The sequence below is a fragment of the Salmo salar genome, chromosome 21 (assembly GCF_965601325.2).
Source record: "Salmo salar chromosome 21, fSalSal1, whole genome shotgun sequence".
Taxonomy (NCBI): domain Eukaryota; kingdom Metazoa; phylum Chordata; class Actinopteri; order Salmoniformes; family Salmonidae; genus Salmo; species Salmo salar.
The window spans coordinates 56,730,001-56,748,177 of NC_138311.1; the positions used below are offsets into that span (position 1 = coordinate 56,730,001).

The 18,177-nt window shown below is 43.7% G+C and overlaps 1 protein-coding gene across 1 annotated transcript in view; it reads left to right on the top strand.

The window, feature by feature from the left end:
- The window catches only part of fer1l6 (fer-1 like family member 6), a 75,639-nt gene that overhangs the window by 33,045 nt on the left and 24,417 nt on the right, over positions 1-18,177 (top strand). The window contains exons 19-28 of the mRNA XM_082967247.1: positions 99-282; positions 1,053-1,177; positions 1,970-2,104; positions 2,512-2,661; positions 5,852-5,959; positions 6,961-7,122; positions 9,156-9,336; positions 10,243-10,376; positions 10,490-10,612; positions 10,754-10,799. Of these exons, the coding sequence (XP_082823373.1) occupies positions 99-282; positions 1,053-1,177; positions 1,970-2,104; positions 2,512-2,661; positions 5,852-5,959; positions 6,961-7,122; positions 9,156-9,336; positions 10,243-10,376; positions 10,490-10,612; positions 10,754-10,799 (1,348 nt within the window). The remainder of the gene's footprint in view (positions 1-98; positions 283-1,052; positions 1,178-1,969; positions 2,105-2,511; positions 2,662-5,851; positions 5,960-6,960; positions 7,123-9,155; positions 9,337-10,242; positions 10,377-10,489; positions 10,613-10,753; positions 10,800-18,177) is intronic.

The window sequence follows — 18,177 nt, forward strand, 5'->3', positions numbered from 1 at the left end:
CCAGGCAAGACTAGCTGGCTGGTCAGTTCAGTCCAAATGTACTACACTATATAGTAAATAGAGTGCCATTCTTGTGATGTTAACTTTTTCTGCCCCAGCCCCCAGGGAAGCGTGTAGCAGGCTGGTCAATTCAGGCCAAACTGGACGTGTACCTGTGGCTGGGCAGCTACAAAGACTCCTCTCATATGCTGGATAACCTGCCTGGAGGGTTTGAGCCCAAAGGGGGAGCCACTGAGGAGCAGCTTCTACCTGGCATCCTACCTGTACATCTGGTATATAGAGGTACGATAGATAGATAGATAGACAGACAGACAGACAGACAGACAGACAGACAGACAGACAGACAGACAGACAGACAGACAGACAGACAGACAGCAGACAGACAGACAGACAGACAGACAGACAGACAGACAGACAGACAGACAGACAGACAGACAGACAGACAGACAGACAGACAGACAGACAGGGAGGGAGGCGCAGCAGACAGACAGACAGCACAGACAGACAGACAGACAGACAGACAGACAGACAGACAGACAGACAGACAGACAGACAGACAGACAGACAGACAGACAGACAGACAGACAGACAGACAGAGAGAGGGAGAGGCATGCATACAGACAGACAGACAGACAGAGAGAGAGGGAGAGGCATGCATACAGACAGACACAGACAGAGAGAGAGGGAGAGGCATGCATACAGACAGACAGACAGACAGACAGACAGACAGACAGACAGACAGACAGACAGACAGACAGACAGACAGACAGACAGACAGACAGACAGACAGACAGACAGACAGACAGAGGCATACAGACAGAGGCATACAGACAGACGGACAGACAGACAGAGAGAGGGAGAGACAGACAGACAGACAGACAGACAGACAGACAGACAGACAGACAGACAGACAGACAGACAGACAGACAGACAGAGAGGGAGACAGAGAGGGAGGCAGAGAGAGAGAGGGAGACAGAGAGAGAGGGAAAGACAGACAGACAGACAGACAGACATTGATTTTGGGAATAATAACCTGTTTCTCCTCCCTCCAGACGAGCACAAGTTCCAGATGCGCGCCCACATGTACCAGGCTCGAGGGCTGATGGCAGCAGACTCTACAGGACTCTCAGACCCCTTCGCCAGGGTCACCTTCCTGACACACAGCCACACCACGGCCGTAAGGTCCACAAACTCTCGTAGGATGGGATCTAGCTACAGAGAAGGTCCCTAAGAAGAAAAGGGCTTTTGAGGGGTGTAGTTCTAACCAGGGTTGGAGTTATCCATCAGTTTTCATCAAGTTTCCAAGTGCTATTTACTTTCAGAGTTTTTTTTATTCCTGAATTGGACTTTCGATTCATTTCCTGATTTACTAACCCCATCCATGTTTCATAGTTCTACCTCTGACCCAATCTGTGGCACTAAGTTCCACCTCTGACCCAATCTGTGGCACTAAGTTCTACCTCTGACCCAATCTGTGGCACTAAGTTCTACCTATGACCCAATCTGTGGCACTAAGTTCTACCTATGACCCAATCTGTGGCACTAAGTTCTACCTCTGACCCCAGTCGTAGTTCTAAGTGCTCCCTATGACCCCAGTCGTAGTTCTAAGTGCTTCCTATGACCCCAGTCGTAGTTCTAAGTTCTCCCTCTGACCCCAGTCGTAGTTCTAAGTGCTCCCTATGACCCCAGTCGTAGTTCTAAGTTCTCCCTCTGACCCCAGTCGTTGTTCTAAGTGCTCCCTATGACCCCAGTCGTAGTTCTAAGTGCTCCCTATGACCCCAGTCGTAGTTCTAAGTGCTCCCTCTGACCCCAGTCGTAGTTCTAAGTGCTCCCTATGACCCCAGTCGTAGTTCTAAGTTCTCCCTATGACCCCAGTCGTAGTTCTAAGTTCTCCCTCTGACCCCAGTCGTAGTTCTAAGTTCTCCCTATGACCCCAGTCGTGGTTCTAAGTTCTCCCTACGCCTCTTAGATCATCAACCAGACGTTAACCCCGACCTGGAACCAGATGTTGTTGATGACCCAGGTCACGCTGCACGGAGACCTAGCGCACCTGGAGCAGGAGCCGCCGTGCGTCGTCATCGAGGTGTATGACGACGATGCTTTGGTGAGCTAACAAACCAACCAACCCCCCCCCCCCCACACCTTCTCTCTGACGTTACGATATGCCTTCATTTCAACAGACACGGTGCCAGTCTGTTTCTGATCTCACGTTGGCAAGAGATCAGAAACAGACTGGCACCCAGGATATCATTTCATCACTTAAAATGTAAAGTTTAAAGGTTAAATAAAAATCAAAGGTGAAAATATATTGGTTTAAGTGAATCCCTTGATGACAGTGACCTTTACAGAATTGATTTATAATCCAGTTGGAGTGTCTCGTTTTGGGACAGACTATTAAAATTGGGTAGCTACCCAGCACCCATAAGGACTTGTCTCTTGTGCTCTGAGATTTAAGCACATATTTATTCACCTCCTATGTATCTTGTGCTTCTTCCCCCCCCCCCCCCCCAGGGCAAGGCAGAGTACCTGGGCAGCACGGTGGCAGTGCCTGTGGTGAGGGTGTCAGAGCAGCCTTACTCTCCGCCCCAGCTCCAGTACAGTCCTCTGTTTTCTGGATCCCAGTCTGGAGGAGAACTGCTGGGGGCCTTTGAGCTCATACAGGTAGGTCCCTACTGGAGACTGAGGCACAACATCCTATCCAAATCCTATTCCCTATATAGTGCAATGGATGTGTTTGTTTTGTATTCTGTCAAGCTGAGTCGAGGGGGAATTCGTAGTTTAGTAAAGCTGAGTCGAGGGGGAATTCGTTGTTTAGTAATGCTGAGTCGAGGGGGAATTCATTGTTTAGTAATGCTGAGTCGAGGGGGAATTCATAGTTTAGTAAAGCTGAGTCGAGGGGGAATTCATTGTTTAGTAATGCTGAGTCGAGGGGGAATTCATTGTTTAGTAATGCTGAGTCGAGGGGGAATTCATTGTTTAGTAAAGCTGAGTCGAGGGGGAATTCATAGTTTAGTAATGCTGAGTCGAGGGGGAATTCATAGTTTAGTAATGCTGAGTCGAGGGGGAATTCATAGTTTAGTAATGCTGAGTCGAGGGGGAATTCATAGTTTAGTAATGCTGAGTCGAGGGGGAATTCATAGTTTAGTAATGCTGAGTCGAGGGGGAATTCATTGTTTAGTAATGCTGAGTCGAGGGGGAATTCGTAGTTTAGTAAAGCTGAGTCGAGGGGGAATTCGTTGTTTAGTAATGCTGAGTCGAGGGGGAATTCATTGTTTAGTAATGCTGAGTCGAGGGGGAATTCATAGTTTAGTAAAGCTGAGTCGAGGGGGAATTCATTGTTTAGTAATGCTGAGTCGAGGGGGAATTCATTGTTTAGTAATGCTGAGTCGAGGGGGAATTCATTGTTTAGTAAAGCTGAGTCGAGGGGGAATTCATAGTTTAGTAATGCTGAGTCGAGGGGGAATTCATAGTTTAGTAATGCTGAGTCGAGGGGGAATTCATAGTTTAGTAATGCTGAGTCGAGGGGGAATTCATAGTTTAGTAATGCTGAGTCGAGGGGGAATTCATAGTTTAGTAAAGCTGAGTCGAGGGGGAATTCATAGTTTAGTAAAGCTGAGTCGAGGAAGAATTCATAGTTTAGTAAAGCTGAGTCGAGGGAGAATTCATAGTTTAGTAAAGCTGAGTCGAGGGGGAATTCCTAGTTTAGTAAAGCTGAGTCGAGGGGGAATTCCTAGTTTAGTAAAGCTGAGTCGAAGGGGGAATTCATAGTTTAGTAAAGCTGAGTCGAAGGGGGAATTCATAGTTTAGTAAAGCTGAGTCGAAGGGGGAATTCATAGTTTAGTAATGCTGAGTCGAGGGGGAATTCATAGTTTAGTAATGCTGAGTCGAAGGGGGAATTCATAGTTTAGTAATGCTGAGTCGAGGGGGAATTCATAGTTTAGTAAAGCTGAGTCGAAGGGGGAATTCATAGTTTAGTAATGCTGAGTCGAGGGGGAATTCATTGTTTAGTAATGCTGAGTCGAGGGGGAATTCATAGTTTAGTAAAGCTGAGTCGAGGGGGAATTCATAGTTTAGTAATGCTGAGTCGAGGGGGAATTCATAGTTTAGTAATGCTGAGTCGAGGGGGAATTCATAGTTTAGTAATGCTGAGTCGAGGGGGAATTCATAGTTTAGTAATGCTGAGTCGAGGGGGAATTCATAGTTTAGTAAAGCTGAGTCGAGGGGGAATTCATAGTTTAGTAAAGCTGAGTCGAGGGGGAATTCATAGTTTAGTAAAGCTGAGTCGAGGGGGAATTCATAGTTTAGTAAAGCTGAGTCGAGGGGGAATTCATAGTTTAGTAAAGCTGAGTCGAGGGGGAATTCCTAGTTTAGTAAAGCTGAGTCGAGGGGGAATTCATAGTTTAGTAAAGCTGAGTCAAAGGGGGAATTCATAGTTTAGTAAAGCTGAGTCGAAGGGGGATTTCATAGTTTAGTAAAGCTGAGTCGAAGGGGGAATTCATAGTTTAGTAATGCTGAGTCGAGGGGGAATTCATAGTTTAGTAATGCTGAGTCGAAGGGGGAATTCATAGTTTAGTAGTGCTGAGTCGAGGGGGAATTCATAGTTTAGTAGTGCTGAGTCGAGGGGGAATTCATTGTTTAGTAGTGCTGAGTCGAGGGGGAATTCATAGTTTAGTAGTGCTGAGTCGAGGGGGAATTCATAGTTTAGTAATGCTGAGGGGGAATTCATAGTTTAGTAATGCTGAGTCGAGGGGGAATTCATAGTTTAGTAGTGCTGAGTCGAGGGGGAATTCATTGTTTAGTAGTGCTGAGTCGAAGGGGGAATTCATAGTTTAGTAATGCTGAGTCGAGGGGGAATTCATAGTTTAGTAGTGCTGAGTCGAGGGGGAATTCATTGTTTAGTAGTGCTGAGTCGAGTGGGAATTCATAGTTTAGTAGTGCTGAGTCGAGGGGGAATTCATAGTTTAGTAATGCTGAGGGGGAATTCATAGTTTAGTAATGCTGAGTCGAGGGGGAATTCATAGTTTAGTAGTGCTGAGTCGAGGGGGAATTCATTGTTTAGTAGTGCTGAGTCGAGGTGGAATTCATAGTTTAGTAATGCTGAGGGGGAATTCATAGTTTAGTAGTGCTGAGTCGAGGGGGAATTCATTGTTTAGTAGTGCTGAGTCGAGGTGGAATTCATAGTTTAGTAATGCTGAGGGGGAATTCATAGTTTAGTAATGCTGAGTCGAGGGGGAATTCATAGTTTAGTAATGCTGAGTCGAGGGGGAATTCATTGTTCAGTAATGCTGAGTCAAGGGGGAATTCATTGTTCAGTAATGCTGAGTCGAGGGGGAATTCATAGTTTCGTAATGCTGAGTCGAGGGGGAATTCATAGTTTAGTAATGCTGAGTCGAGGGGGAATTCGTAGTTTAGTAAAGCTGAGTCGAGGGGGAATTCATTGTTTAGTAATGCTGAGTCGAGGGGGAATTCATTGTTTAGTAATGCTGAGTCGAGGGGGAATTCATTGTTTAGTAAAGCTGAGTCGAGGGGGAATTCATAGTTTAGTAATGCTGAGTCGAGGGGGAATTCATAGTTTAGTAATGCTGAGTCGAGGGGGAATTCATAGTTTAGTAATGCTGAGTCGAGGGGGAATTCATAGTTTAGTAATGCTGAGTCGAGGGGGAATTCATAGTTTAGTAAAGCTGAGTCGAGGGGGAATTCATAGTTTAGTAAAGCTGAGTCGAGGGAGAATTCATAGTTTAGTAAAGCTGAGTCGAGGGGGAATTCAGTCTCTGTGCTTTTTCCTCTCGCTCCATGATTTTTTTCTCCCACTCTGTGAGTAGTGGTTGTTTCATTGTTATTCATCTCATAGATCCCAGAGTCAGGAGAAGAGTATCTGCCTGCGCTGGACGAACCAGACGGTCAGATCTACCCTGTACCCGGCAACATCAGACCTGTACTGAGCAGGTATCGACTAGAGGTGAGAGGAAGATCAACCAACCGACTGGAGTGCAGTAACTCTAGAATAGGTGGCAGAGTATTATTCCACTGTGTATTAGCTGGAATGGTCTGGGCTATGACATGTTTTGTGTATGTATAGTCGTGGCCAAAAGTTTTGAGAATGACACAAATATTACATTTCCACAAAGTTTGCTGCTTCAGTGTCTTTAGATATTTTTGTCAGATGTTACTATGGAATACTGAAGTATAATTTCAAGCATTTCATAAGTGTGAAAGGCTTTTATTGACATGAAGTTGATGCAAAGAGTCAATATTTGCAGTGCTGACCCTTCTTTTTCAAGACCTCTGCAATCCGCCCTGGCATGCTGTCAATTAACTTCTGGGCCACATCCTGACTGATGGCAGCCCATTCTTGCATAATCAATGCTTGGAGTTTGTCAGAATTTGTGGGTTTTTGTTTGTCCACCCGCCTCTTGAGGATTGGCCACAAGTTCTCAATGGGATTAAGGTCTGGGGAGTTTCCTGGCCATGGACCCAAAATATCGATGTTTTGTTCCCCGAGCCACTTAGTTATCACTTTTGCCTTATGGCAGTGTGCTCCATCATGCTGGAATAGGCATCGTTTGTCACCAAAACTTTTGGCCACGACTGTACTTTGTTTGGTTATTCCTATGGGATATTAAAGGATTCTATTCTGGGTGTTGTGACGGTGTTCTCTATGTCGTCCAGGTGTTGTGACGGTGTTCTCTATGTCGTCCAGGTGTTGTGACGGTGTTCTCTATGTCGTCCAGGTGTTGTGACGGTGTTCTCTATGTCGTCCAGGTGTTGTGACGGTGTTCTCTATGTCATCCAGGTGTTGTGACGGTGTTCTCTATGTCGTCCAGGTGTTGTGACGGTGTTCTCTATGTCGTCCAGGTGTTGTGACGGTGTTCTCTATGTCGTCCAGGTGTTGTTCTGGGTGTTGTGACGGTGTTCTCTATGTCGTCCAGGTGTTGTGACGGTGTTCTCTATGTCATCCAGGTGTTGTTCTGGGGCCTGAGGGAGCTGAAGAAGGTGCAGCTCCTGTCTGTGGACCGTCCCCAGGTGTTTATAGAGTGTGCTGGGAAAGGCCTGCGTTCCTCTGTTATCCAGAGCTACAAGACCAACCCAAACTTCACCACACTGGTGGACGCCTTTGACCTGGTAACTAACATATCCTTCTCATTTTAATATTATGCAATGTCCACTTCTGCTGTTGGTCAGTCACCCTCAAGGACATCAGACCTGCTCTGACTCATCCTCAAGGACATCAGACCTGACTTGGGTCAACTTGCCTAAAGTAGCTTGTTTACAAGTCTGCCCACTGTTAACGAGGTAGAATAGTGGACAGGTGTGATCTGTTAACGAGGTAGAATAGTGGACAGGTGAAATCTGTTAACGAGGTAGAATAGTGGACAGGTGAAATCTGTTAACGAGGTAGAATAGTGGACAGGTGTGATCTGTTAACGAGGTAGAATAGTGGACAGGTGTGATCTGTTAACGAGGTAGATTAGTGGACAGGTGTTATCTGTTAACGAGGCAGAATAGTGGACAGGTAAAATCTGTTAACGAGGTAGATTAGTGGACAGGTGTGATCTGTTAACCACTTACATCTAGACGTTCCGCTCCAATATCCAATGATAGGGCGTGGCGCGAATTACAAATTCCTGAAAAATCCCAAAACTTCAATTTTTCAAACATGACCATTTTAAAGACAAGACTCTCCTTTATCTAACCACATTGTCCGATTTCAAAAAGGCTTTACAACGAAAGCAAAACATTAGATTATGTCAGGAGAGTACCCAGCCAGAAATAATCACACACCCATTTTTCAAGCTAGCAGATAATGTCACATAAACCCAAACCACAGCTAAATGCAGCACTAACCTTTGATGATCTTCATCAGATGACACTCCTAGGACATTATGTTATACAATACATGCATGTTTTGTTCAATCAAGTTCATATTTATATCAAAAAACAGCTTTTTACATTAGCATGTGACGTTCAGAACTAGCATACCCACCGAACACTTCCGGTGAATTTACTAAATTACTCACGATTAACGTTCACAAAAAACATAACAATTATTATAAGAATTATAGATACAGAACTCCTTTATGCAATCGCGGTGTCCGATTTTTAAAATATATTTTCGGTGAAAGCACATTTTGCAATATTCTGAGTAGATAGCCCGGCCATCACAGGCTAGCTATTTTGACACCCACCAAGTTTGGCACTCACCAAACTCAGATTTACTATAAAATAAATTGGATTACCTTTGCTGTTCTTCGTCAGAATGCACTCCCAGGACTTCTACTTCCACACCAATGTTGTTTTTGTTCCAAATAATCCATAGTTATATCCCAATAGCGGCGTTTTGTTCTTGCGTTCAAGACACTATCCGAAGGGTGACGTGCCGTCGCGTATCGTGACAAAACATTTCTAAATATTCCATTATCGTACTTCGAAGCATGTCAACCGCTGTTTAAAATCAATTTTTATGCGATTTTTCTCGTAAAATAGCGATAATATTCCGACTGGGAGACGTCGTTTTCGTTCAAAGACTGAAAATGTAAAATGGACTCTTCACGTGCACGTGTGCGCCTGTTTCATTGTTCTCAGATCGACCACTATCCAAATGCGCTACTGTTTTTCAGCCAGGGACTGCAGAGTCATCATTCCCCGTTCTGGCGCCTTCTGAGAGCCTATGGGAGCCTTAGAAAATGTCACGTTACAGCAGAGATCCTCTATTTTCCATAAAGAGGCTAAAGAAGGCCAAGAAATGGTCAGAGAGGGCACTTCCTGTATGCAATCTTCTCAGGTTTTGGCCTGCCATATGAGTTCTGTTATACTCACAGACACCATTCAAACAGTTTTAGAAACTTTAGGGTGTTTTCTATCCAAATCAAACAATTATATGCATATTCTAGTTTCTGGGCAGGAGTAATAACCAGATTAAATCGGGTACGTTTTTTTTTATCCGGCCGTGAAAATACTGCCCCCTATCCTAAACAGGTTAACGAGGTAGAATAGTGGACAGGTGTTATCTGCGTCCCACATCCTTTAGTTCTCTGGTCAAAAGTAGTGCACTATATAGGGAATGGGGTGCCATTTGGGACACAGACAGAGATACATGCAGAGTTGGCCTGACCTTCAATCTTGGATCTCCTCCCTGTCTGTCCCCTTTCCCACAGGAGCTGCCTGAGAATGAGAACCTTCACCCTCCCCTGAACATCAGTGTGGTGGACTGGCGAGCATTCGGACGCTCCACCGTGGTGGGAAACTACACCATCAACAACCTGAAGCCCTTCAAATACACCGCTCCTCCCGCGCTGTCCGCGCCAACCTCACCACGGGGACCTGACAGCAGAGAGGGTAAACGTCAAATCCTACAAACGCTTTCTTGTTGTAACAACGTCTTTTCAACCAGTTTTGTCCGCTGGGATAGCGACTGTTGAACGGGACTTTCAGGTGATGCTGGGACTTTCAGGTGATGCTGTTTTACCGACTGTTGAACAGGACTTTCAGTTTACCGACTGTTGAACAGGACTTTCAGGTGAGGCTGTTTTACCGACTGTTGAACGGGACTTTCAGGTGGTGCTGTTTTACCGACTGTTGAACGGGACTTTCAGGTGATGCTGTTTTACCGACTGTTGAACGGGACTTTCAGGTGGTGCTGTTTTACCGACTGTTGAACGTGACTTTCAGGTGATGCTGTTTTACCGACTGTTGAACGGGACTTTCAGGTGATGCTGTTTTACCGACTGTTGAACGTGACTTTCAGGTGATGCTGTTTTACCGACTGTTGAACGGGACTTTCAGGTGATGCTGTTTAACCGACTGTTGAACGGGACTTTCAGGTGATGCTGTTTTACCGACTGTTGAACGGGACTTTCAGGTGATGCTGTTTTACCGACTGTTGAACGGGACTTTCAGGTGATGCTGTTTTACCGACTGTTGAACGGGACTTTCAGGTGATGCTGTTTAACCGACTGTTGAACGGGACTTTCAGGTAATGCTGTTTTACCGACTGTTGAACGGGACTTTCAGGTGATGCTGTTTAACCGACTGTTGAACGGGACTTTCAGGTGATGCTGTTTAACCGACTGTTGAACGGGACTTTCAGGTGATGCTGTTTTACCGACTGTTGAACGGGACTTTCAGGTGATGCTGTTTTACCGACTGTTGAACGGGACTTTCAGGTGATGCTGTTTTACCGACTGTTGAACAAGAATTTCAGGTGATGCTGTTTACCACCCCTGGTGTGCTATGTGTTTTCAGATTTAGGGATGATGCCCCAGTCTAATGTAGACAGTGTAATCCCTTTGTCATCTGAGGATGTCTCAATTAACATCTACCAGGAGATCTCTCCTACACCACCACCACCACCACCCGAACCAGACAAGAAGGAAAAGGTGAGAGGAAGAAAGACACACACTCACACACACACACACATTCACACACACACATTCACACACACACACACACACACACAAACGCATTATCAAACATTCTCCGTGTAAAACAGGAATGGAGGAAAAGCTCTCGGAAGTCGACTAAGAGAAGGAAGCGTACCGTAGCAGATGAGTCTGGGGATAACGTCCTCGACTGGTGGTCCAAGTACTACGCTTCGGTAGACAAGATCCAGCAGGTAAGGCTATCCAAAACACCTAGATATTGTCCATATGTTTGAACTGTAGTCGGTCCATAGAGATGGACCGGAGAGCACCACTCCCTATCTTTGTCGTAACGTCTGGAACTAAACCAACGAGAACCTCCGTTTCTTCTCCAGGCCAAGCAGAAGGAGGTACATCCTTTTCCACACGTCTACGATAACGGTGAGTAAAGAGCTTCATACAAACGTTCCGTACAGAAACTTTTTTCTAAACAACTGATTGACTGTTCAAATGAAATCAAAAAAATTAGTTCGTTCGTCACGTGCTCCGTAAACAACAGGTGTAGACTAACAGTGAAATGCATACTTAACAGGCCCTTCACAACAATGCCGGAAAGAGACATTTTTTTTTGCGAAATATTAGAAAAATAATAACACAAGGAATAAATCCACAATGAGTAACGATAACTAGGCTATATACACGGGGGTACCAGGCTATATACACAGGGTGCCAGGCTATATACACAGGGTTACCAGGCTATATACACGGGGGTACCAGGCTATATACACGGGGGTACCAGGCTATATACACAGGGTGCCAGGCTATATACACAGGGTACCAGGCTATATACACAGGGTACCAGGCTATATACACAGGGTGCCAGGCTATATACACAGGGTACCAGGCTATATACACGGGGGTACCAGGCTATATACACAGGGGTACTAGGCTATATACACGGGGGTACCAGGCTATATACACAGGGTGCCAGGCTATATACACAGGGTACCAGGCTATATACACAGGGTGCCAGGCTATATACACAGGGTACCAGGCTATATACACAGGGTACCAGGCTATATACACAGGGTGCCAGGCTATATACACAGGGTACCAGGCTATATACACAGGGTACCAGGCTATATACACAGGGGTACCAGGCTATATACACAGGGTGCCAGGCTATATACACAGGGTACCAGGGTGCCAGGCTATATACACAGGGTACCAGGGTGCCAGGCTATATACACGGGGGTACCAGGCTATATACACAGGGTGCCAGGCTATATACACAGGGGTACCAGGCTATATACACAGGGTGCCAGGCTATATACACGGGGGTACCAGGCTATATACACGGGGGTACCAGGCTATATACACAGGGTGCCAGGCTATATACACAGGGTACCAGGCTATATACACGGGGGTACCAGGCTATATACACAGGGGTACCAGGCTATATACACAGGGTACCAGGCTATATACACAGGGTACCAGGCTATATACACAGGGTGCCAGGCTGTATACACAGGTGCCAGGCTATATACACAGGGTGCCAGGCTATATACACAGGGTGCCAGGCTATATACACAGGGTACCAGGCTATATACACAGGGTGCCAGGCTATATACACAGGGTGCCAGGCTATATACACAGGGTACCAGGGTGCCAGGCTATATACACAGGGTACCAGGGTGCCAGGCTATATACACAGGGTGCCAGGCTATATACACAGGGTGCCAGGCTATATACACAGGGTACCAGGCTATATACACAGGGTACCAGGCTATATACACAGGGGTACCAGGCTATATACACAGGGTACCAGGCTATATACACAGGGTACCAGGCTATATACACAGGGTGCCAGGCTATATACACAGGGTGCCAGGCTATATACACAGGGTACCAGGCTATATACACAGGGTACCAGGCTATATACACAGGGTATCAGGCTATATACACAGGGTTACCAGGCTATATACACAGGGTTACCAGGCTATATACACAGGGTGCCAGGCTATATACACAGGGTACCAGGCTATATACACAGGGTGCCAGGCTATATACACAGGGTGCCAGGCTATATACACAGGGTACCAGGGTGCCAGGCTATATACACAGGGTACCAGGGTGCCAGGCTATATACACAGGGGTACCAGGCTATATACACAGGGTGCCAGGCTATATACACGGGGTACCAGGCTATATACACGGGGTACCAGGCTATATACACAGGGTACCAGGCTATATACACAGGGTACCAGTACCGAGCCAATGGGCAGGGGTACGAGGTAATGAGGTAGATATATACTTACAGTATAGCTAGGGGTAAAGTAACTAGACAACAGGATAGATAATAGACAGTAACAGCAGTATACTGTAGGTAGGGGTAAAGGATAGATAATAGACAGTATACTGTAGGTAGGGGTAAAGGATAGATAATAGACAGTAACAGCAGTATACTGTAGGTAGGGGTAAAGGATAGATAATAGACAGTAACAGCAGTATACTGTAGGTAGGGGTAAAGGATAGATAATAGACAGTAACAGCAGTATACTGTAGGTAGGGGTAAAGGATAGATAATAGACAGTAACAGCAGTATACTGTAGGTAGGGGTAAAGGATAGATAATAGACAGTAACAGCAGTATACTGTAGGTAGGGGTAAAGGATAGATAATAGACAGTAACAGCAGTATACTGTAGGTAGGGGTAAAGGATAGATAATAGACAGTAACAGCAGCATACTGTAGGTAGGGGTAAAGGATAGATAATAGACAGTAACAGCAGCATACTGTAGGTAGGGGTAAAGGATAGATAATAGACAGTAACAGCAGTATACTGTAGGTAGGGGTAAAGGATAGATAATAGACAGTAACAGCAGTATACTGTAGGTAGGGGTAAAGGATAGATAATAGACAGTAACAGCAGTATACTGTAGGTAGGGGTAAAGGATAGATAATAGACAGTAACAGCAGTATACTGTAGGTAGGGGTAAAGGATAGATAATAGACAGTAACAGCAGTATACTGTAGGTAGGGGTAAAGGATAGATAATAGACAGTAACAGCAGTATACTGTAGGTAGGGGTAAAGGATAGATAATAGACAGTAACAGCAGTATACTGTAGGTAGGGGTAAAGGATAGATAATAGACAGTAACAGCAGTATACTGTAGGTAGGGGTAAAGGATAGATAATAGACAGTAACAGCAGTATACTGTAGGTAGGGGTAAAGGATAGATAATAGACAGTAACAGCAGTATACTGTAGGTAGGGGTAAAGGATAGATAATAGACAGTAACAGCAGTATACTGTAGGTAGGGGTAAAGGATAGATAATAGACAGTAACAGCAGTATACTGTAGGTAGGGGTAAAGGATAGATAATAGACAGTAACAGCAGTATACTGTAGGTAGGGGTAAAGGATAGATAATAGACAGTATACTGTAGGTAGGGGTAAAGGATAGATAATAGACAGTAACAGCAGTATACTGTAGGTAGGGGTAAAGGATAGATAATAGACAGTAACAGCAGTATACTGTAGGTAGGGGTAAAGGATAGATAATAGACAGTAACAGCAGTATACTGTAGGTAGGGGTAAAGGATAGATAATAGACAGTAACAGCAGTATACTGTAGGTAGGGGTAAAGGATAGATAGTAGACAGTAACAACAGTATACTGTAGGTAGGGGTAAAGGATAGATAATAGACAGTAGCAGCAGTATACTGTAGGTAGGGGTAAAGGATAGATAATAGACAGTAACAGCAGTATACTGTAGGTAGGGGTAAAGGATAGATAATAGACAGTATACTGTAGGTAGGGGTAAAGGATAGATAATAGACAGTAACAGCAGCATACTGTAGGTAGGGGTAAAGGATAGATAATAGACAGTAACAGCAGTATACTGTGGGTAGGGGTAAAGGATAGATAATAGACAGTAACAGCAGTATACTGTAGGTAGGGGTATAGGATAGATAATAGACAGTAACAGCAGCATACTGTAGGTAGGGGTAAAGGATAGATAATAGACAGTAACAGCAGTATACTGTAGGTAGGGGTAAAGGATAGATAATAGACAGTAACAGCAGTATACTGTAGGTAGGGGTAAAGGATAGATAATAGACAGTAACAGCAGTATACTGTAGGTAGGGGTAAAGGATAGATAATAGACAGTAACAGCAGTGTACTGTAGGTAGGGGTAAAGGATAGATAATAGACAGTAACAGCAGTATACTGTAGGTAGGGGTAAAGGATAGATAATAGACAGTATACTGTAGGTAGGGGTAAAGGATAGATAATAGACAGTAACAGCAGTATACTGTAGGTAGGGGTAAAGGATAGATAATAGACAGTAACAGCAGTATACTGTAGGTAGGGGTAAAGGATAGATAATAGACAGTAACAGCAGTATACTGTAGGTAGGGGTAAAGGATAGATAATAGACAGTAACAGCAGTATACTGTAGGTAGGGGTAAAGGATAGATAATAGACAGTAACAGCAGTATACTGTAGGTAGGGGTAAAGGATAGATAATAGACAGTAACAGCAGTATACTGTAGGTAGGGGTAAAGGATAGATAATAGACAGTAACAGCAGTATACTGTAGGTAGGGGTAAAGGATAGATAATAGACAGTAACAGCAGTATACTGTAGGTAGGGGTAAAGGATAGATAGTAGACAGTAACAACAGTATACTGTAGGTAGGGGTAAAGGATAGATAATAGACAGTAACAGCAGTATACTGTAGGTAGGGGTAAAGGATAGATAATAGACAGTAACAGCAGTATACTGTAGGTAGGGGTAAAGGATAGATAATAGACAGTAACAGCAGTATACTGTAGGTAGGGGTAAAGGATAGATAATAGACAGTAACAGCAGTATACTGTAGGTAGGGGTAAAGGATAGATAATAGACAGTAACAGCAGTATACAGTAGGTAGGGGTAAAGGATAGATAATAGACAGTAACAGCAGTATACTGTAGGTAGGGGTAAAGGATAGATAATAGACAGTAACAGCAGTATACTGTAGGTAGGGGTAAAGGATAGATAATAGACAGTAACAGCAGTATACTGTAGGTAGGGGTAAAGGATAGATAATAGACAGTAACAGCAGTATACTGTAGGTAGGGGTAAAGGATAGATAATAGACAGTAACAGCAGTATACTGTAGGTAGGGGTAAAGGATAGATAATAGACAGTAACAGCAGTATACTGTAGGTAGGGGTAAAGGATAGATAATAGACAGTAACAGCAGTATACTGTAGGTAGGGGTAAAGGATAGATAATAGACAGTAACAGCAGTATACTGTAGGTAGGGGTAAAGGATAGATAATAGACAGTAACAGCAGTATACTGTAGGTAGGGGTAAAGGATAGATAATAGACAGTAACAGCAGTATACTGTAGGTAGGGGTAAAGGATAGATAATAGACAGTAACAGCAGTATACTGTAGGTAGGGGTAAAGGATAGATAATAGACAGTAACAGCAGTATACTGTAGGTAGGGGTAAAGGATAGATAGTAGACAGTAACAACAGTATACTGTAGGTAGGGGTAAAGGATAGATAATAGACAGTAACAGCAGTATACTGTAGGTAGGGGTAAAGGATAGATAATAGACAGTAACAGCAGTATACTGTAGGTAGGGGTAAAGGATAGATAATAGACAGTAACAGCAGCATACTGTAGGTAGGGGTAAAGGATAGATAATAGACAGTAACAGCAGTATACTGTAGGTAGGGGTAAAGGATAGATAATAGACAGTAACAGCAGTATACTGTAGGTAGGGGTAAAGGATAGATAATAGACAGTAACAGCAGTATACTGTAGGTAGGGGTAAAGGATAGATAATAGACAGTAACAGCAGTATACTGTAGGTAGGGGTAAAGGATAGATAGTAGACAGTAACAGCAGTATACTGTAGGTAGGGGTAAAGGATAGATAATAGACAGTAACAGCAGTATACTGTAGGTAGGGGTAAAGGATAGATAATAGACAGTAACAGCAGTATACTGTAGGTAGGGGTAAAGGATAGATAATAGACAGTAACAGCAGTATACTGTAGGTAGGGGTAAAGGATAGATAATAGACAGTAACAGCAGTATACTGTAGGTAGGGGTAAAGGATAGATAGTAGACAGTAACAACAGTATACTGTAGGTAGGGGTAAAGGATAGATAATAGACAGTAACAGCAGTATACTGTGGGTAGGGGTAAAGGATAGATAATAGACAGTAACAGCAGTATACTGTAGGTAGGGGTATAGGATAGATAATAGACAGTAACAGCAGCATACTGTAGGTAGGGGTAAAGGATAGATAATAGACAGTAACAGCAGTATACTGTAGGTAGGGGTAAAGGATAGATAATAGACAGTAACAGCAGCATACTGTAGGTAGGGGTAAAGGATAGATAATAGACAGTAACAGCAGTATACTGTAGGTAGGGGTAAAGGATAGATAATAGACAGTAACAGCAGTATACTGTAGGTAGGGGTAAAGGATAGATAATAGACAGTAACAGCAGTATACTGTAGGTAGGGGTAAAGGATAGATAATAGACAGTAACAGCAGTATACTGTAGGTAGGGGTAAAGGATAGATAATAGACAGTAACAGCAGTATACTGTAGGTAGGGGTAAAGGATAGATAATAGACAGTAGCAGCAGTATACTGTAGGTAGGGGTAAAGGATAGATAATAGACAGTAACAGCAGTATACTGTAGGTAGGGGTAAAGGATAGATAATAGACAGTATACTGTAGGTAGGGGTAAAGGATAGATAATAGACAGTAACAGCAGCATACTGTAGGTAGGGGTAAAGGATAGATAATAGACAGTAACAGCAGTATACTGTAGGTAGGGGTAAAGGATAGATAATAGACAGTAACAGCAGTATACTGTAGGTAGGGGTAAAGGATAGATAATAGACAGTAACAGCAGTATACTGTAGGTAGGGGTAAAGGATAGATAATAGACAGTAACAGCAGTATACTGTAGGTAGGGGTAAAGGATAGATAATAGACAGTAACAGCAGTATACTGTGGGTAGGGGTAAAGGATAGATAATAGACAGTAACAGCAGTATACTGTAGGTAGGGGTATAGGATAGATAATAGACAGTAACAGCAGCATACTGTAGGTAGGGGTAAAGGATAGATAATAGACAGTAACAGCAGTATACTGTAGGTAGGGGTAAAGGATAGATAATAGACAGTAACAGCAGCATACTGTAGGTAGGGGTAAAGGATAGATAATAGACAGTAACAGCAGTATACTGTAGGTAGGGGTAAAGGATAGATAATAGACAGTAACAGCAGTATACTGTAGGTAGGGGTAAAGGATAGATAATAGACAGTAACAGCAGTATACTGTAGGTAGGGGTAAAGGATAGATAATAGACAGTAACAGCAGTATACTGTAGGTAGGGGTAAAGGATAGATAATAGACAGTAACAGCAGTATACTGTAGGTAGGGGTAAAGGATAGATAATAGACAGTAACAGCAGTATACTGTAGGTAGGGGTAAAGGATAGATAATAGACAGTAACAGCAGTATACTGTAGGTAGGGGTAAAGGATAGATAATAGACAGTAACAGCAGCATACTGTAGGTAGGGGTAAAGGATAGATAATAGACAGTAACAGCAGTATACTGTAGGTAGGGGTAAAGGATAGATAATAGACAGTAACAGCAGTATACTGTAGGTAGGGGTAAAGGATAGATAATAGACAGTAACAGCAGTATACTGTAGGTAGGGGTAAAGGATAGATAATAGACAGTAACAGCAGTATACTGTAGGTAGGGGTAAAGGATAGATAATAGAC